Below are 19,891 nucleotides of genomic sequence, written 5' to 3'. Positions count from 1 at the left end.
CTTTCTCTACAGTAATGATTTGACGTGGCATTAAGTTGGAGCCGTTTTGAGAAACCTTATCATCACACTAAAAATCCTGTAGCTAAGTTGAAGAGCGTGCTGAACTTATAATTAAGCAAAGAAATAACCGCCGTGAAATAGAATTGCATTACAACAAAAATGTATATTCAACTTTGAACTTTAATAATAATAATAATAATATGGAAAGAAGAACCTATTCTACAATTATTGAATAAACTATATGAAAAACAAATATTAAAAACAAGCGTGCGTTCGGTAAAAGAGCCCTTATTAACGCGGAGATGATCAATAGAGAAGGAGTAGAATGAAAACAATAAACGCAATAGTCGGAATGAATCAACATAACAGGAACGAGGATAACCGGATTGTCTAAACAATTTGACCTTTTTTCTCTTTTTCATCTTCAAAGAGGGATACGTTTTTGGTTGATAACTTGGGATTGGCAACGAACCACAAAGGAATATACAATGTCGCAGAGAAGGCAGTTGAGACGATTGTTAATATGCGTTGGACATCTTCATATGCATGAATGATGGCATTCCTTACGTTAGAGCCGCGAGGGAAACTCAATTGAGTTACCAAACTTTCAAATATAGTTGTACTTTGGTTTTTGTAATCATCGGGTAGATATTTATTTAGACGACTCGGCATCGTGTTAATCCAAATGGTACCGGAAACGGAACTTCCAACTGCACTACCAACGGAAATGACAGTATACAAAAGCGCTGTGAGCATAGCAAAGTTTTCTTGCTTACCAACCGATTGAATGCATACAAACATCAGAGTCGTGATGACACCATCAGCAACGGAAACGAATATTTGTGGCATTACTTGATAGCCCCAATTATACTGTGTTCCACGGTAACGGATCATTAAAACCTGACCAAGAATAGTAATGGGTATCGCAAGAAAAAGGAATAATTTGGGACGCTTGTAAATGCGAACCAGGATACCGACAAACAAACCTGATAGTGCCGAGCAAAAGTAGAATATATTTGAGATGTGTCCCGCTGAATTGATGGTAGTATAATGTACAACTTGGAGAAAACTTGTCAAGTAATTATCCCAACAATAGTACGTGAAGTACACGAGAAAGACAATTACACAGCATGCGGAAACAGTTGGCTCTCGCATAAGGTGGAAAGGGATAGCCGGGAATTTTGCCAGCTTCATTTCATAAAACACAAATAGAATAAGAAAAACAACACCCAGAATAAGCATAATAATATAAAGTGGTTGTTTCCATTTATTACCATCATATCCGGCAATCGTAAGAGTGATAAGCAGTAAACAGAAACCAGCAGACATGAAGAAAATGCCTATGAAGTCGAATTGCTGAAGAAAACGACCTATTTTAGTTTTTGCTTGAGGTTTTACCAGACCTAGCTGACTGGCCTTCCTCTGATAGACATAGAAAACGATGAAGAATGGAAGCGCACACACAGGAACGATAGCACCCCAAACACCAATGCCCCATCTCCAAGTTGAATGCCTGTAAAACGCTTGTCCAACTAGCGGTCCAATCCAAATATTGACAAGAGATGGAAGCATCGAAGTGCCTAACATTAACGGACGAGCCGCAAGACTCGAAGTATCAGAAAGAAACACAGTGATAATGAATTCAAGACCGGTGTAGCCAACATTATACAGCACCACACCACCAGCGTATGTCTGAACATTCTTGCACGTTGCTACAAGAACGAGGCCAACAACAAAACAAACGACAGAGACGCTGAAGGCTTCTAGTCTGCCGAAGACGTCACATAATCTTGCCAACGGAGGCTTCATAACAGCATTGACAATGTTGGCAACCGTGGTAATTGTTGATACCAGTGAGTGTGCTTGAAAAGCCGAAACAGCGTATGCATAAAGTGAATTGTAGACTTGCATTTGGAAATTAAGAACAAAGCAGAGAAGGAAAACACTTGCGTAGGCAACACACAGGCTTTTTAAAGTCCAAAGTTCACGAAGTTTCTTAGCTTTCTCCACACCTGCCAGTTCCTGTTCCGATTTCTCTATTTTACCATCTCTCGAATCGGGTTTGTCAGGATGCTCAGTGGGCGACAATGGCTCTATTCGACTGTTTACATCTGTGTTTTGCGACCAAATGGTACATGAAATGTCACCATTGTCCTTATGAACTTCAAGCTGAGCCCTTTGCTTTTCTTCAGCAGAGTAATCACTACACGTGTTCTCGTTTGATTGTGCTACTCGTGCTTCTGGAATCATTGCAGACGTTCCTTCTTCTGTTTCTGACACGAACGGCTTGTCTCATACAATCGCTAATGGCGAAAGTGGATTTTTAAAAAACGAGAATGATCGCTTTTCACTTTGCACAATTTCCCTTCGCAGACTCAATGGCTCTCAATGATGGCCAGAGGTTTGTTAACAATGGCAGAAATTCTCTGGTGCTAAATTGGTTGTCGAGTTGTGAATTTGAAATCGTGTATTATTTTCAGGAAAAAAGGCATTGCGGAACATGGTAATTTATACTACAAACAACAGCTAATTCCACGGATGGAAACGCCAATTCTGTAAAGAAACGTTGACAACTGTGTCAATTCGCCTGCCTACGCACCGAACTTGGCTCAGGCGATTTTTCGCGCGCTTGTTACCTCGAGACGTCGCAAATCCCCTGAATACCCGACATTTTTGTTACTTGAGCCCCCCGATTACTAGATTTTCGTAAAAACACGACAATCATGACGTAGAAGATCTACAGCAAAATCCACGTAACAGCCTATCATCCTCCTGATTCTCATCTGATAATAATTAGCTCGATCTGATAATATACAAAGAGCTTAAGCGAAGGAAAAAAACTCGGCGAAGACTTATACCGAAGAGGCAAGCAAAGACTGATTCCCCACTTTTCCGTTTTTTTCATAACGAGGATGCTCGTTACGAACGCGTTCTAAAAGCGGATGCGGAGTCACTTAGTCATCAATGCAAGTCAATTTTCGGATTAATACTAAATTTCAAGAGTCTGAAATAGAGTTCGCTTATCTTATCAATAGGCGACAGTGCCGAAATGCAGAGCAAGTGCCGAGAAACAGTATAGCAATAATAACCTGTGACAAAAACATTTGCTGCACAATCGAACTCTCTTACGGAAGCTCGAGAGCATAACGATCCTACACTGCCGCTTGGATGACCGAAAACACTATTTCTCACGATTTAGGAGTTACAATTGAACTTTTCATTCAAACTAGTCTATAATATTCATGACAAAAAGATTTAAACACGCTTGTTGATGGCAGCAGTGAGCTTAGCTTGCTCGACCAAGACGCGAGGGGCATCAAGAAGGGGCATGTGAACCTCAACCAACTGGATGACATCAGCAGCAGCGAACTCCTTGTTTTGGAAGAGCTCGACCAACTCGGTCTCGGTGTGGATGTTGTAGGAGCGGGAGTCCTTGGCACCGTAGTCCTTGAGGAGGTTTTGGTAGTTCCACTCGGTGTTGATGTCGTTGTAGACGGCGTGAAGACCGTGAATAAGACGCTCAATGGTGTAACCGTTGTTGTTGATAACGAAGATGATGGGCTTGAGACCTTGACGGATGCAGGTGGAGATTTCTTGGACAGTCAAGGCAAGGGAACCGTCACCGACGATCAAGACAGTACGGCGGTCGGGCTTGTCAGAGTCCTTAACGGCCAAGCAAGCACCGAACAAGGCACCGACGGACCAACCGATGGCACCCCAGAGAACTTGAGAGAGGTGGGTAGCGTTCTTGGGCATACGGCAGTCGAGGGAGCCGAAGTTGGAGGTACCAGTCTCAGTGACAACGACATCGGAGTCCTTGAGGAAGGTAGAGAGAGTGGGCCAGAACCACTTTTGGGTGATGGTGCCGGCAGGGTAACCCTCGGCAGCAGTAGGGGTGGGGACCTTGAAGTTGACGGGGGCAGCCTTGGCTTGAACGGCCTTGAGGTCAAGAGCAGCAATGATCTTGGGGAGAAGGGCCTTCATGCCGACCTTCTCGTACTTGGCGGTACCGACTTGAGTCCAGGTAGAGTGGAGCTCAATGGTGTTGGTGACGGGAGTGCCGTAGGTGAAGGTACCAGTGTTGAAGTCAGAGCGAAGGGCACCAACGTTCAACAAGAGGTCAGCAGACTCGAGGCGCTCCTTGACATCGGGCTCAGTGAGGGAACCGACGTAGACACCGTCGAAGTAGGGGGAAGACTCGTTGATGGCGGTCTTACCCATGGGGGTGACATAGGTAGGGAAGTGAGTGGCATCGATCAAAGCTTGGGTCTCCTCCTTGGCGTCGAAGCGGGAAACGCAGGCATCGACAAGGATGGCAGTCTTCTTGGCGCTGTTGATGCGGCTGACGATCTCCTTGAGAGCCTCGGCCTCAGCGACGGGGCAGTTCTCGGGGTAGCTCAAGTTGAGAGGGGTCTTCAAGCCAGAGGCATCACAGCTGAAGTAGCCGGAGTCGGAGGGAATGGCAAGGTAGACGGGCTTCTTCTCGCGCCAGCAGGTCTCCAAGATGTGGTCGATCTTTTGGGGAGCGGTCTCAGCAGAGTCGAGGAATTGGACCTCAGCAGAGATCTCAGCGGACATGCGCTCGAAGACCTTGAAGTCACCGTCACCCAAGGTGTGGTGAAGAAGGGGCTTGACGGCCTGGTTCTTGGTGGAAGGGACACCGACAATGTGAACGACGGGAATGCGTTCAGACATGCAACCAGCGATACCGTTAAGAGCAGAAAGCTCACCGACACCGAAGGTGGTGATAATGGCAGAGATACCCTTAACACGGGCATAACCATCAGCGGCGTAGGCACCGTTCAACTCGTTGGCGTTACCAACCCAGCGGAAGGTCTCATCACCGACCTTGTCGATAAGGTCAAGAAGAGCCAAGTTGAAGTCACCAGGGACACCAAGAATAGACTTGATGCCCATTTGGAGCAAACGTTGGAAGAGGTATTCACCGACGAGAATTTGTTCAGAAGACATGATGGTTAATGTGTGTGTGTATGAGTAGAAGACTTGTCCGAAGATAAGCCGATGGTCTTAACGAGAGCAAACTTCCCTCTATTTATATTTTTCTGAGTCCGGCTGCTCCCGCAGCATGCCGGCGGCCGACTGTCGGCTCTCGGCTCAATGAACACCTTTCCTTAGTGCTCGCGCCAGCCTCTCGTCTTGATTGGTCGGAAAGCTGTAGGTGGCAGCTGACGAGCAGCAGCCTCTTCAATAACAATGTTACAGAATTAAGCGTCTAACTAAGCGAACTGTGGGTTACCCGCGTTCTCCGAAAAGCACCTTTATGGACGCTGCCAATTGGCAGCTTGCCGCGGAGGCTGTGTGTTGTTGATTGAAACGCGCAACACGGTGCGAATGGTCAGAATTTCGGTGCGGGTTTACGGCTGTGGTGAAGTGAAGGAAAAGGTTTTTTTGCAAGAATTGCGGAAACAAACATGGTCTCTGTGCATTTTGTTTGGATTTTTAATTGTGTTTTTTATTTATTTTATTTTATTTGTTTTTATTTTATAATTATTATTATTATTATTATATTTATTATCATTATAACACATATAGTTTTTCTTTTGAATTCAATGAGAATTGCCAGTGGTCCGAAACATAAAAGTTTAGTGTAAAAATGAACATTTTTACTCTTCTAGTCTCATCACTTAGTAGCGGTGGCACATCTTCGTTATGTTTCCTTTTTGAAACTAATACATTTCTGCATTACGTACTACTAGACGGGGTTTCAAAACATTAACTATAGAGTGTGCTTCATACGCTTAATAAATCCGAGCAGAGAAGTTCCTCATTTTTGAGTCGTTGTTTCAATTTCAACAGGCGCACACATTCCGATTATTATTGTTAGCACTCTTTGATTCCCGAAAATCGCCGTCTTCATTCGGCATCATGCCATTGGCAGAAGAATTGCACACACTAGTTTGACCTCTAAGGGAAACCGAGGCAATGTGTGAGATCAAGACGACTGTCCTTTACTTTTTCTCAACTGCATGAGAGAGTCGTATTCTTTTTTTTTTTTTTTTTTTTTTTTTTTTTTTTCTATACTATTCAATTCAATTCAATTCGATTCAATTAATCACTCGTTTACTGAATTACCTCGGAAAGTCTCATTTTTACATCGTATCATCGAATCAAGTCGAAACGTTTTATATACATGTAGTACATGTACTCAATTATGTAATTATGTCACCTCTTTACATTCTTGTAAACATGACTTGTGAAGCTATCAAACAGTAACATCGGTATGCCAAGTACATAAAACCATTGTTGAAATTGGTCTCGTCTTTCTCGACAAAGAGAAAGTGGTGGCATGAATTAGTCGACTTTTCTATTTGCTCGACGCTAAACGAATTTATTCACAAAGTTTTCATACCTGTGAGAATTCGCAATTCACTTCATTTCAGGACTCAGCGTCTTCATTGTCATTACAGTTACCGAGTAAATTAGGCTGCAGCGAAGGAAAAGCTTCACAACACTGCATTCCAAAATTGGTCCATATCTCTAATGAACCTCAACTAAATCACTGGCGCTTTAAGCTCAACAAACAAAAACAAATACACTGTCAGCGAGTCTTGAAGCTCGGAAACTTCCCCGGAATAAGGAGCCCGCTGACGCTACCAAGCGAATGCCCTTTACAGGAGTAAAATGGAGTAAACTGGAATCCTCGTCTCTTCCCTCTTCCCTCTTCCCTCTTCCCTCTTCCCTCTTCCCTCTTCCCTCTTCCCTCTTCCCTCTCCCCTCTCCCCTCTTCTTCCCTCTTGTCCACCATTCGCCGCTACTCTCATCCCGCCTTTTCTAAGCGAAACCTTAATTTAACACGTACACTTTTACCTTTGGCTTCCGAATTTAGCTGTTAACCGCTACACGTAAACAAAACCATCGTCGTTACGAGAAAGTTTCCTTTTTGCTCTTCTCATTAAGAAAGATTCAAAAGCAGCTGCTAAAGTTTGCTTTATGGGGGACTACACGGGGCCTGTGAGCTACCCTCAAAATGTATTAGAAAATGCACCATTAACGCCGCCGCCAGTTCCTCCTCACTCAATTCTCTCACTCAAGGAAGAATGTGATTCCGATGAAGACACCTTTCCTGTTACAAGTATTCAGAGACATCCATTGAAGAAGCAACTCCCGAACATTCCGTCTCTGAATGGACCGCCCAACATGTCAATTCCGGGAACGCGAGCTTCATGGTACTCCTATCCTTTACCGGATGTGGACGGTAACCTTCAACCAAGGCAGCGGAGCCCTTTATACAGCCTGATTATAGAGCTCAGTCATCACCTCCAACGCATCGATACGACTTTGGATGAACTTACAACGAAATCGCTTGAAGCAGAGAGTGTCTCGCAGCTTGAGTTGGCTCGCGACGAGGCTCTGCGTGAAGACATCGACTCTTCGTCGGATCGCGTGTACTATGCCAAGCTTGTGATGGATGCTGAACGCTCCACAGATGCCGAGCTTCAGATGTTTGCCGTCCGCCATCGATCAGAGACCTTCCAGTTGCTTTCTTCTCTTGTGAGTGTTCCTAGATCTGCAGATGATGACCCGCAAGCATTGTATTTAATGGGTGTTGCGTACAGCACAGGCGCACTAGGATTGGAGATCGACCACGCACTTGCATTCCGTTTGTATGCCGATTCCGCCAATCTACACCACTCAAACGGCGCATATCGCACAGCAATTTGTCTGCAAATGGGCGTTGGTACAGACCAGGATTTAACAGAAGCGGTTTATTATTTTTCAGAGGCTGCTGCTAACGAACATGTTGGAGCAATGCATCGGCTCGGTATCATCTTCCTACGAGGCCTGTACGGCGTGGAGCGCGATGCTAGTCTGGGCTTGTGTTGGCTAATCCAGGCTGCATTATCTTCTACCGTCGAGCATCCACATTCACTTTTTGATTTGGCACAAATCTATGAATCGCCAAAACCAGAGCAAAAAGGTTCGCTACATTGGGGCGGGCGCGGGTGTCTGTGTCTGTACGTTTGCTAATAGTAGCTACAGGTCTCATTGCACAGGATATGCATAAAGCGTTCTTACTATACTTCAAGGCTGCTTGTTTTAATGTGCCCGAAGCACAGTTCCGTGTTGCTCTCTGCTTTTCTCATGGCGAACTTGGCTGTCCTATCGACACACAGAGAAGGTATGCACTAATTCCACAATACTCGCTAATGAAACAGTCTTCTCTGGTATACACGCGCAGCCAATAACCAGTATACGGATGCAGCATGGGAACTAGCCAAGATTTACTACAACGGGTACTATGGCATCAACACAAAAAACGTTCCGCTTGCCATCGAATGGGCCAAAAAGGCAGCTGCTCGGAAGCACCTCGAGGCTCGGCAATTTCTACAGACCATACGCCTTTCTTCACCATCCAGCAACTCAAGCAACTCATTTGCGATGCATAACGAAACAACTACATTTTGTTCCCCGGGCAATTCGAGACACCACCGACTCAAAAGCAACAACTGTATCGTCTCCTAACCATGCACAACACCGTCGCATACACACAAGCACACGGAGAGTGCCCGTCATGTAACATTTCCAGCAAAAACATAGCGTAGCCGACGCTCTATCCTCTCTTTCCAGCTTCTTCTTTTTGGAATCAACAGACCAATTTTTCGTGATTCCTCCTCTCTCAACCGCGCATTTTAACCCCTCTTTCTCTCACCTTTTTTATTTCTCTCATTTTTTTTTATTTCTCTCTTTCATTTATTTTTTGTATACATTTTTGGATCTAACTCATCAAAAAAGTTGTACAGCATACAGGTACTCGGCCATCTGTAACCGGCGATTGCTGTCGCTCTGCTTTTAAAAAGTTCAAACACTCTTTTCTACGCCTATCATACACATTATGACAAGTTTTTGTTTCCGTTAAAACGATAGTATATCCGCTACTAAGGGATACACCCTTAAAGAACTATTTTCAAAAGACGTTTTCACAACACCAGCAGAAAGGCTTTGCCTCTTGGTCGGCGTTACCACCGTCAATTAGGCTCAATGATAACCGAGCAAACAATACTACTTTTGACGAAGTAATTGCGACTCGCGTTTCCCGCTGACTTGGGAATTGTGAGAGACGACTGCGTCAAGACTAATATGCAACACGTCTGTTTGTTCGGCGAACACCTAACCCCATTCCATTTTGGTTTGAGCTAACCACTCTCGTCAAAAGCCATACTGCAACCGCTTTCACATGCGCGATGGCACCGGAACCAACGATAACCCCGTTCCTTGAGCCTTATTCTACTATGGGCTCTATCACTTGACCACATGGGCTGGCCAAATTCCTCATATCTTGGGATTATAGGGAGACAAGACACCTCGACCTATGGCTTAACGAGAATCGCACAGACCAATTGAATTATTTCAGCCACTTGCTGATATAGCTGTTCACTGCGTTGCAATGCGTATGACAGCATACTCTCTCTTCTTCAATATTGCTACTCGATTCTCTCTGGCCGCCGCCTCCGCTTAGCGATAGCGCCCCATCATTTCATTTCTTGTCACTTTGTCGACGACCCTTGTATAGACGACGTCATATGTAGATCGTCGATAACGCAGATCCCCCACCTTTCTGATGTCATTTTCATCTGTGTGCGACTCTTGCTCGAAAGTCGCAAGCATTACAGAAGCAGGGGAATGCCCTAGACTTGTCAGTTGGTTTTAAGAACTTTCATCGAAAAGAATGCGTTGCCTCCATAGCGGAACCGCTCCAATAAATTGTCGATGCTGAATTGCGGGATGCTTTCTTTATTGGTGATTTTAGCTGCGGCCGACTTATCAGAGTGACGGCCGCACAGATATAGAAAACTGCGAGCTTTTTTTGTTGACGATACTCGATGTGCGCAATCGTGGTCTCGCCGCTGGTATTGCATAGTATTCGACAAAGTGCCTGATAGTCGTGGGATAGGCTTTACCTCATTGACTGTGGTATCTACTCGAGTAAGTCGATGACACCAATGGAACATTGTATCGCGTATCTCCCACGCGGGATACATAAAAGCACCTCTTGCTGCTATATGTTCCGGAAAACACACAGAACATAAGGAACATGCTGCTGGCGGCCGTGACCAAGTCTCCTGCACTGTGCAACATTCGGTAGTGGTTCCATCGCAAACCAGAGTCTCCAGATTCAACGACTTTAGGCGTCAATTTTCGCTCACCATGTAAAACACGGAATTCCAGAAAGCTCTACGACGCCGCCGGACTTGTGCATTTTTCGTTTTGTCGTTTCTCTGACTTCTCTTCTCCGGTTTTTCGAAGATGTGCCCCCACTCACGTGCTATGCTTGCCCCCACGCTCACCATCTTTCCCCTGACCTCACCACGCCCGAAAGTCTAGAAGGAAACTGGGGACAACACAACTCTCCCTCTTCCATTCCCCTTCCATGCGTCGTTCGACCATCGTCCCTTCTGCTCTTGGCACTCGTCCGTCTACCAACGGTCCATCTACGAATGAACTCAAGTCGCGAAACATTTCACGACTTGCTGAACAACTTGCTCGCCTGGAATCAAATTTATCTGAGCTCCAGAGCCATGTTCGTGTTACTGCTATCCAAGCCGAAGCAATCCGCCGTCTTGGAGGACTGCAGGCCGCGCTGTTAATGGCTTCCGGTCGAGTACTGAGCCAAGATGTCCGTGATGACTGAAGTCTGGACTCGAAGCTGTGCGTTTTCGTCTTCAAATGGCTTGTTTTTCTTCAATTTCGTTCTTGTCGGTTGCGTTGACGCGTGTCGCGTCTTAAGGTTTCGGCGCCCGAAGCGCATGTGACTCAATGAACCTTAATTGCGTCTTTCGCGACGCGTCGGATTGGTGACGCGTCGCGTGTGTCTCTTATTACGAATTCTCTCGGCGTTGATTGGTTTTCGTTTCGACTCGCTTCGGCACTCGCCTATTCTGCATTCGTGACCCAGCCTTGCTACGCCGCGCACGAACCCTCCGCAATTACCTCGAATTCACTGTTTAAGTGTGTTTATCGAATTTCCGTCGCGTTTTGTCGATTGCTCGGATCTAAATAACTGCATAGCGCATCGTATTTGTTTTGATTGCGGAATATAACTTTCTGACGAATTGGATTATTCTCGGATAAATTGTGTTGATCAATTTGGAATTTGCTCGTGGTTTAGATTTTCTTTCTCATTTAACGCGTTCATTTGGTGTCGTTTCATATCCACCTACCGTCTTCTCCATTACAAGTGTTGATTCGTGGCTTCTTCGTTGTCCTATTGCATTCCGTTTGTTCTTCGCCACTTATTAAAGGAATTTGTATTTGAAAAGGCACACGGACACTTTTCGGCCACATTCTCCACCACTTACACTGCCGTCGTCACTCCACAAGAACTGACAGCAGCAGCTTTCGTGCTACTACCAGTTACCGTTACCAAGTGACTTGTTCTGCAGACAATTGTCTGTGCACGTCGAACCTCAGTCGCACAAGCTATCCCCGCTATTTCGCTTGTAGGTCCTATCTGTGCCCCCCGCTAAAGCACCCCAACTACCCCCGCTCACCCCACCAACTGAATTCGCCTTCGGCGTACATATCGCTGGTGGCTTTACTGGAGTAACTGGGAAATTTGCAATCGCCGACACATCTTTCCCGCTGGAGGCTTCCTCAGATCCCAGCGCAATTCGCTTCCCCGTATCACCCCTAATTGCCGCGATACAACCTACCGTTGCTGCTTTATCTATTCGGTAACTCCACAACGTGCTCTGCTCTCATTCGGCAAACAATACCGAGAATTGATTCACGTGTGTGCAAAGACAGTGTGTCATACCACTCATTGGGTTGACTCTTTTTCTTCCATTTTCTTAACGGGAGCGCTTTTTTTGTCACAGTTCACATTGTAAAAGCAGTGTGCTGCGGACGAATTTGGCTGACTTTGACGGTGAATTTACCTGCTTGTAAGCATTCTGGCTCGTCCAGAGCTCAATTCGTCTCCCTCGGCTGCTTTTAACCTGGCGCACGGTTTCCGGCCCCATTCGAGCGCTTTTTGCGTTGCCTTTTCACGAGTGTACATTGAGATATACAGCTTTTTGTAGCTTTTGGAGAGCTCTTTTGGCGCTTGTCCGTTTTTTTGCATTCCTTTCTTCCAAAAACTGCTTTTGAGCCTTTTTCGTTTCGTTGAGCTCAAAAAAGCTTGGTAGTTCGTTTTTTGCGTACATACCCTGTACTTTTTCCCTTTCCACTAGTCATAACGCGGCGTTGCTGCGTTTTTTCGTTTCTTTCCCTTTTTTTACGTCCTAATTCTCTTTCATAATGGCTTCTGAAGCATTTGACATTCTTAAATCCTCCGAACACCCTGCACTGGCGGCCCGCCAGCCCAACGCTGCGGATTCATCGCCGTCGCTAAAGCCAGATGAATTTGAAGCAGGCGACATATGGAGAATGATTTCCAAGGCGAAAGCGTCCGTGCCTAACGGCCACCGCGTTGAAAATCTCACATGGCGTATGATGTCCATCAACCTTCGCAAGTCTAAGCTTGGGTCGTCTCCGCTCTCCCCTGCCTCGTCTGCAGATATGCAGTATGGAGAGCTCAATTCTGCGCACTCTTTACAGCATAGTTCACCAAACACTGTATCATCACACTCTATGTTTTATAATACCGATCCAAAGACCGCCAAACACACTGAGGTCGCACTTGTATCGCCCAAACACTCTGACGTTAGCGGTGGTGATGGTGCAGATGTCGACATGCTGCCCGATGCAATTCCCCCGGCGAGCGTGCCCGATGTTGGAACTGGAAGCTCCTTTATGGAGTTCAACTACGTGCAGCGTAGAGTTCGTAAGACGAGCTTTGACGAAAGCGAAGCGAGAGGCAAGAAACGATCTTTCACCCTCACGCATTTCCCCGCATCTAATGAGAACGGCGGTCAGCCTATATGTAGCACGCCGAAACTGTCTACAACGGCAAACAACAACCTTCCTCTAAGCTCCAACTTTTCAAACCGCACAGTACCAATCGGCAAACAAACTGTTCCTGGTGACGCGGGTTTTGCTTCGACTACTGGTGCTACGGAGAATCCGATGCAAATACCAAGAGGTTCAAGCGGGGCTAACGCCCACGGGGAAGAGAGCATTCCTGAAGATCCTCTCAACCTGGACTTTGATGTTCTATCTTCCGAACCTTTTTCCTATCCCGACAATGCCACGTTTTCTGGTTTTGTTGACGCGGGTAGTATCACGCAGACCGCGCTCTCCTCCTCCCCCGCGCATACAGCGTTTTCCTTTGAACAAAACTCCTTGAATCAAGCCACGACCGATATGCCCAACTCGTTTATGAATAATGCTTCAGAAGATCCGTTCAGTCGCGCTTCTTCATATAGCAGCCAAAGCTATTTTGGATTTCCCTCGCCTGTCAGTGCAGGTCTTACTCCGACGCAATCTTTCATTCCAGAACTGGCTGCTAATGGCGTGTTTGATTCACGGGCTCGTGAGTTCTCGTCCCCTATGACACCCAATTGTTTGCCGTATACTCCTCAGCCTAATTCGCTCCCCGCTGCTTCTAGCAATTCTTTCCCTGCTCGCCCAAGCATGTATCGTGCCCCACACAAGTCTTTTACCAACATTCACCACGTTACCGATCTCAATGCTATGGATAATGTTACGCCGGCCGAAGGATCGTTCCCTAACAGATGGAATCCTAACGAGACTGAAGTAATGCCACCTTCGTCTCAAGAGTCGTATCCAGTACCTCAGTTTGTGCGTGTCGGCACTGCAATGGGTATTGATCCTATGCGTAGCAGCGTCCCCTCGTACTACAACAACTCGAATTCCAACCAGTTTGCGCATCGTGAAATGCCGGCTCAGGCGCCTGCCGGGGTAAGCTCAAGCCCATTAAACTTTAATCACATGCCTTACTTGTCTTCTGCCACAGCTGCTAAACCTGGACAGGTACCCGCTGTTGATACTGTGGCCACAGGCATGAAGAAACGTGTCGGGGGAGTGCCTCAACAGTATGCTCCTTCGTCATTAAGTTATGGTTTGAAACAAAGCTCCGGTGTACAATTTAACAAGTACGCTGCCGTTCAGAAGAATAAACGGGAAAAATCCGAGGAGCGGAAAGCGGCCGAGCCTAATACTGCTTTTAATGATGCACCTAGCGCCAGCAAAACTTCTGGCGCGAAAAACAACAGCAACAATAGCAGCAGCAACAACAATAGTAACTCTGGCAACAGCAACAATAACAGTGGCGGAAATGCCAAAAACACTAAGCAAAATGTGCCAACCTGTACAAACTGCCAGACGCGCACTACACCTCTTTGGCGTCGGAGTCCAGATGGACATCCTCTGTGCAACGCCTGTGGTCTGTTTATGAAGATTAACGGGGTGGTGCGTCCGCTAAGCTTGAAAACAGATGTGATTAAGAAAAGAAACCGTAGTGGTTCTAACAATTCTGGTTCGCGTTCTGGTGGTGGCCGCAAGTATTCGTCTCGCAAAAACAATTCCCATTCAAATGCCGCTCATGCCCAGCAGCAGCAAAACGTGAACGCTGCTAATCATATGCGGAAGTCCTCTTCAGTGAGTGATGCTAAGCAAAATTATCCTATAATGGCTAATGCGCCTGCGCCCGTGCAACGGACATCGCAGGTGAACAGCCCTCCCGTGATTAATGGTTTAGACCCTGCCATGTCATTCAATATGCCAACTGTTGTGCAAAACGGCTTCCCGTATGAGAAAACTGGTATGCCAAATGCTATGGATGCTGGTCTAACAAACGGATCCATGCAGAACGGCGTATTTGGTACGCTTGGTGATGCTGCAATTCCTGATTCCCTTCCCGCAGACCCGCAGTCGCTGAGTCTGGACTCGGTTGGCCTACAAGGCATGTCTCGTCCATGGGATTGGTACAGTGTGATGTGAGGTGGTGCTTTGTGAGTATCTTTTTCTCGCATTTTGTTCTTCTAATCTTCCACTCGTGGAGTGCTGACGGCTGTTTCGTGATATGCAGTCGTCGTGTCGCGGCTCGTTGATACTCTGGACAGTATCTGCTGCTTGCTTTTCCTTGTTTCATTGACATTGATGAAACGAAGCGTGTACATTGATTGTGCCCGGGCTCCTTCCGTCCTTCGTTACTCATAATTTATGGGCGACTCTTGTTCATACAAGTGTCTTCCTCTGCTTTGGTACGTTGTCCGGTTCTTCGTACAGGTTTAATATTCGCCGTTTACCGGACATTGCCTTAATCGTTTCCGTTATCTTTCAACTTGTTTCCTGTTTTTTGACCTCACTCTGTCTGGGTTCGTGTTTAGATGCAGCTAGTCAGTTTGCTAAAATATGTGTCTTGGAACGTTTGTAGAAACCTCCCAATTAGTTCTGTTACTCTTTAATTAATTACTCTTTCCAACTTACCGTAAAGAGCAGTTGTTTTTAGCGAACTTTATTTGTAGGCAAATCGGAGAAGGCATACGTGGGGAGCATAACGAAATAGTTGTTGGATCGCATTTGTCGCATACAACCTTCGTCTAAGTCTGTTGTATTTGCTGTTGTTTATACTGACAATTGCGCTCGTTCGCTTTCGCGTTTTTGTTTATGACGTGCACGCCTTTGGCCCATAACAGTATTTACCTTAATTGACCAACGCTCGCCGACTTGTTTGTTGACATCTTTATCCGAGCTGCTAACCGAGGTTAGCGAAGTTCGTGCTAAGCTAGTCGCTCATACACAAATTAAATTGTGCCCTCCGCAACACTCTTTCAGCAAGTTCGAAACACATATTCCTCTTTAATCCGAATTAATTATCCTTCACGAAATAGTGCTTGTGGAGTAATCGAACGAATTTGCGGATTGGACCTCTCTACGTTGTGCAATCGTTTAATAACTCGTTGAGCAATTAAGCTCACCTTGTTTATTACCTGTAGTATATTACACCAGTCGCAAACAGAGCAAATCTTAGCTTCTATGAACGGAGATAAAAACACGTCGCAGAAGAAACTGCGGCTGTTGACAGGTAAGAATGAGAAATTTCATGTTTGTCGCTAATATTCAGTCGGCACCAATGCTATCTCAGCATTCTTAAGTTGGAGGCTTTCTGAAAGCAAATCCTGCCATGTTACAATGGTTTGGAGGTCCCAAGGATCGAATATAATGAATGACGGCATTCGTTTTCGTTCCAGTGTATTTGGAGCCGTCAAGTGGAAACCAGATGCAAGTATGTTTCTCACGCTAAGCAAAGGCTTCAAGAGCCACACCTGAGAGAACAATGCTAACAAGTAAATTTACTAGATGTATCTACTATCGAGGAGCTAGAGAAGGAAACCGAACCTTTTGATTACATTCTTTTATGCGTCAAAGTACTACCTGATGTCTACAGCCTGAAAAATGTAGTCTCGAGTGTACTGACACCAGGACATACATGCATTATTCTCAATACAACTTCTATGATAAACGTGGAACAGTATCTTACCAATACTTACCCCCGCAACCTGGTTTTGTCATTTGTCACAGCGGACAAGTTTACTCAAAGAGGTCCCTTGCAGTTTGAACACATCACGCCTGCAGAGTCAGCCGCAAAAAGCGTAGTGCATGTGGGCTTAAGTGAGGAGAACAAATGGATCTCGCCGGAGACACAAAATGATATCGTTAGCTCACTGGCACTTTCTTTTGAGGCAGGCGGGTTAGAATGCAAAGTACAACACTCTATTGGCATTAAACAGTGGGAAACCGCTCTTGGCCACATTGCCTTCTTTCCCCTGTCTGTCATTGTGGAAGAACCAAACCTTGCTGCTCTGTACCGCACTCCACATCTCGCCAAAGTTGTGGACGGACTGCTGGAGGAAGGAATGAGCATAGCAAAAGCACAGGGTTATTCAGTTGTTTCGAATACTCAGCTTGACGAGCAATCGTTTCGGCGTCAACTTGTCAACCAGATGCTTGCCTTACCAAAGCCCTCACATTTTTATCAAGATTTTCTGTCTCTACGCCCCCTGGAGATCGTAGTGTTGCTTGAGAACCCTATAAAACTCGCTGAGAAGCTTCACGTGCCTGTACCACGAATGGAAACTATCTACGCTCTCCTTGAACTGAAAAACAAACGGAACAAACAAACCTCACCCACCCAGTCAGTCGTTTCTCTCAAGTACGCTTCCTCTCGTCGGAGCGTCCAGGGTAGCTTTGCTCCATCTCCGCTTCAACACCCTTTGTCGAACAGAGGTTTGCGTATGGCCAGTATGGATGACTTAACATCTTCGCGACATGTTACAGCTGCTGCTAAGCGGCCAAACCACCTCTACAGCAAATCAAGTGTGTCTCTCACAAACTTATCTCTCTCCCCAGAGTCCTCCTCGTCCGAGAAACTCTTCAACCGTCCGCGCAAAAACTCACATAATCCATCACGGAATTCCATGTCACGACTACCTAACGCAAGCAGCATTGACGACTTTGCCAATCTTGTTCCTGACTTTGACGACAATAGTTCCCCTCTTCAGCGTCCAAAGTCATCCGCCTCTTTCAGGTCTGACCGAAGTCAGTCTAAAGAGTTTGACATGCTTTCTGCAACTCAAAGAATGCTTCGTCGACATTCACCTTCAGACCAGCACAACATGGACAATGGAGGACGTCGAAACACGTGGACTGGACGGCCGCCCCCACCTTCAAGTACGTTTTCATTACAATGATTTTGTTGTACTTAAGACTAACCCCGTTCAGTGATCTCAGACCCTGTTGACCCAATCATAGAAGACGAGCTTGCTGCTTTCGGGTCAACGAGTCGCTACCCCTCGGCCGGTTCACCAACATCCAAACGTTTCAACACGGCCAACTTCGACTCTCTCTCCCTCCATGGTCATACAGTGGCCCATTAATGACCTCATTTGTTAGCAATTTCGTTTTTACATCGAAATGCAATTCTACTGGTGCCCGTTACCTATCCTTCGTTACAACTCGGTATGCTCCGTCAGGCGGTCAAGTTTTTGCACACCTGCGATCTTATATTCCAAACCTAACTTGATCACCAATGGATTCTCTGGCGTCCATTCTGTTGCTTTTGGAATTGCAAGATGAATTTAGTGGATTGAAAATTCCGGGTCGTTTGGCAAAACTTGGTTATCCGTTCAAACCAAATAAAAAATACAAAGGAGCAGATGCGTCACCAATAATTCAAACGTTGCTTGACCGTATAATTTTTACAGATACGCTTCCTGGAGTTAATAGGGCGCCTCCGGAATTTTGGAGTGATCATTTGCAAGTGATATTGGAAGCAATGAGTGAAAGCAATCTTTCCGATTCTTATGATCATGGCCGCGTGAGCAAAAGAAAGATGCTGGGCTTCGCGATGGTTACTGTATTACACTCACTTGCCAAGGGTGTCTTCGGTAAGGTCCCAGAATTTCAAGATGCACAAGAGGAGCAGACGACGTCGCCCGACGGTGATGAAGGTTCACAACAACCTTCCCAACAAAAGGTGAAGGAGGCCTATAGGCTGCTTGTGTATGAAGATGGTGTAGACCGGATGGTTGAACTACTTCGGGAGAGTTCATCCATCGATAACTGGCCTGAGCCTTTAAGCAGCTTGCTGGCAAATGCTCGGTATACAATGGCACTCTTACTTCACTTTGTGTTTGTTGGTAATAATGTCGGTATATCTGCAAATTTAAATCAGGGAACTGCAGGTGTTGTGGAACGTATATACACAAGCATGCCTTGGTTTCTTCTTCGTCAGGTGGTCAGGGTTGGCAATGTAGGTTCCTTGGTATCGGGACTGACACGGTTGTTTTTAATAAAGCCAATGTCGTGGTTTGGTAACAGCCGTAACCTGTTACAAAGCATTTTGGCAGGCATCTTGAATGCGGATGTGCACCATGCTGACTCAGGAATCGATTCTATCGAATTGGATTGGGATGATGACCCATTGTGGCTAGAACAACGTGACGCTCTTCTGTGGTATGTCGAAGACTTGGACCGTATTCAACAAATGGAAGTACGTGAGAAGAGTCTGAAGAAAAAAACAAATATCTGTGTTTGCATTCTACAGGAGTATCGGGCTCACTTAAACAAGCCGCCTCTTCCCGTACCTTCAGGCCCTGCAACTGGAAATGACTCATCGGATTCTCAACAGGTTGAAGCGTCTGAGAACAAATTTGACGATGATGAATTTAGCGGTCAAACCACTTTTTCCCCGTTTTCGGAAGAGTGTGTGGATGTGTCTATGAGATACCTGAATGCTCTTCTCATCAAACGCGATCGCAAGAAGCTTACTAAGATTCTTTGTGATGACGATAAGCTCTCAGAAGCGGTAAAGGTAATTATGAATGTCTTCTGTGACTTTTTATTCGAAGCTCATCGTGCTGCCGATTTCTCTCGGGCTATTTATGATTACCAGTGTTTCCTTCACGACCTGATTGCGATCGCCAAAAAGCGTGCTGAACTACCGGAATTTGTTGCACTTGTAGATAAATATGCGCCATGCTTTATGCGATTTGTTCATTGTCTTGTCAAGAATGCTCCAGATTTGTGTAAAGAATGGTGCGTCTGGTACGATCATTGTCTTTGTCAATTTAGAGTTCAGACAAAACTGCAAGACGTTAGCTCATGCGCTCGCAAGGCATTTGACTCGCTGGACGATGAATCTAGAGAACGTGTAAAGAAGGAAATTGCTGCTTACGAAGCAGCATTGTTTGAGCGTATGAAAGGCAGTGGTGATGTTGCTCGTGAGTGGCTTTCTCACTTGTCTATGATGCATGGTTCTGCTACGGTCACTCCCGAATACGCATTTTCCGAGCCTAGAAGACAGGTTCCCGGCTGTGAATTTGGTTTGGAGTTTACTCGTGAAGTTCTTGTTCCTGTATTTAGAGAACTCATTTCGAAGGATCCGGTTTCCGGCACTATTTCTGCAGACGCACTTGCGAAGAAATTAGATACTGCCGCTGTAATAACAAGTAATGATGTCGATTGA

The 19,891-nt window shown here is 45.8% G+C and overlaps 7 protein-coding genes across 7 annotated transcripts; 5 read left to right on the top strand and 2 right to left on the bottom strand.

Annotated features, from left to right (window-relative positions):
* Positions 1–153: 153 nt before the first annotated feature.
* On the bottom strand, positions 154–2,250 carry SJAG_02735 (siderophore iron transporter 1; the record flags this gene model as incomplete). Its single annotated transcript, XM_002173894.2, has 1 exon — positions 154–2,250. One exon carries the CDS (start codon positions 2,248–2,250, stop codon positions 391–393), a length of 1,860 nt encoding a protein of 619 aa, XP_002173930.1. The 3' UTR covers positions 154–390.
* Positions 2,251–3,194: 944 nt separating this feature from the next.
* SJAG_02734 (pyruvate decarboxylase) lies at positions 3,195–5,090 on the bottom strand. The gene has a single exon (XM_002173893.2). The coding sequence runs from the start codon at positions 4,969–4,971 to the stop codon at positions 3,256–3,258; it is 1,716 nt and encodes a 571-aa protein (XP_002173929.1). The 5' UTR covers positions 4,972–5,090; the 3' UTR covers positions 3,195–3,255.
* A 1,861-nt stretch (positions 5,091–6,951) lies between these two features.
* Positions 6,952–8,484, top strand: SJAG_02733 (chitin synthase regulatory factor Chr2; the record flags this gene model as incomplete). The annotated part of the gene is made up of 3 exons (XM_002173892.1): positions 6,952–7,939; positions 8,002–8,140; positions 8,178–8,484. 3 exons carry the CDS (start codon positions 6,952–6,954, stop codon positions 8,482–8,484), a joined length of 1,434 nt encoding a protein of 477 aa, XP_002173928.1.
* A 1,906-nt stretch (positions 8,485–10,390) lies between these two features.
* SJAG_02731 (DASH complex subunit Dad5) lies at positions 10,391–10,651 on the top strand (the record flags this gene model as incomplete). The annotated part of the gene is made up of 1 exon (XM_002173891.1): positions 10,391–10,651. One exon carries the CDS (start codon positions 10,391–10,393, stop codon positions 10,649–10,651), a length of 261 nt encoding a protein of 86 aa, XP_002173927.1.
* Positions 10,652–12,258: 1,607 nt separating this feature from the next.
* On the top strand, positions 12,259–14,862 carry SJAG_02730 (transcription factor Gaf1; the record flags this gene model as incomplete). The annotated part of the gene is made up of 1 exon (XM_002173890.1): positions 12,259–14,862. The coding sequence occupies one exon, from the start codon at positions 12,259–12,261 to the stop codon at positions 14,860–14,862; it is 2,604 nt and encodes an 867-aa protein (XP_002173926.1).
* A 1,038-nt stretch (positions 14,863–15,900) lies between these two features.
* SJAG_02729 (oxidoreductase) lies at positions 15,901–17,801 on the top strand (the record flags this gene model as incomplete). Its single annotated transcript, XM_002173889.1, has 4 exons — positions 15,901–15,949; positions 15,989–16,150; positions 16,225–17,595; positions 17,647–17,801. 4 exons carry the CDS (start codon positions 15,901–15,903, stop codon positions 17,799–17,801), a joined length of 1,737 nt encoding a protein of 578 aa, XP_002173925.1.
* Positions 17,802–17,953: 152 nt separating this feature from the next.
* SJAG_02728 (fungal protein) lies at positions 17,954–19,891 on the top strand (the record flags this gene model as incomplete). Its single annotated transcript, XM_002173888.1, has 1 exon — positions 17,954–19,891. One exon carries the CDS (start codon positions 17,954–17,956, stop codon positions 19,889–19,891), a length of 1,938 nt encoding a protein of 645 aa, XP_002173924.1.

The sequence above is a fragment of the Schizosaccharomyces japonicus genome, assembly GCF_000149845.2.
Source record: "Schizosaccharomyces japonicus yFS275 unplaced genomic scaffold supercont5.1, whole genome shotgun sequence".
Classification (NCBI taxonomy): domain Eukaryota; kingdom Fungi; phylum Ascomycota; class Schizosaccharomycetes; order Schizosaccharomycetales; family Schizosaccharomycetaceae; genus Schizosaccharomyces; species Schizosaccharomyces japonicus.
The sequence above is the reverse complement of the archived record's forward strand: the minus strand, read 5'-3'. Positions and strand labels throughout refer to the sequence as shown.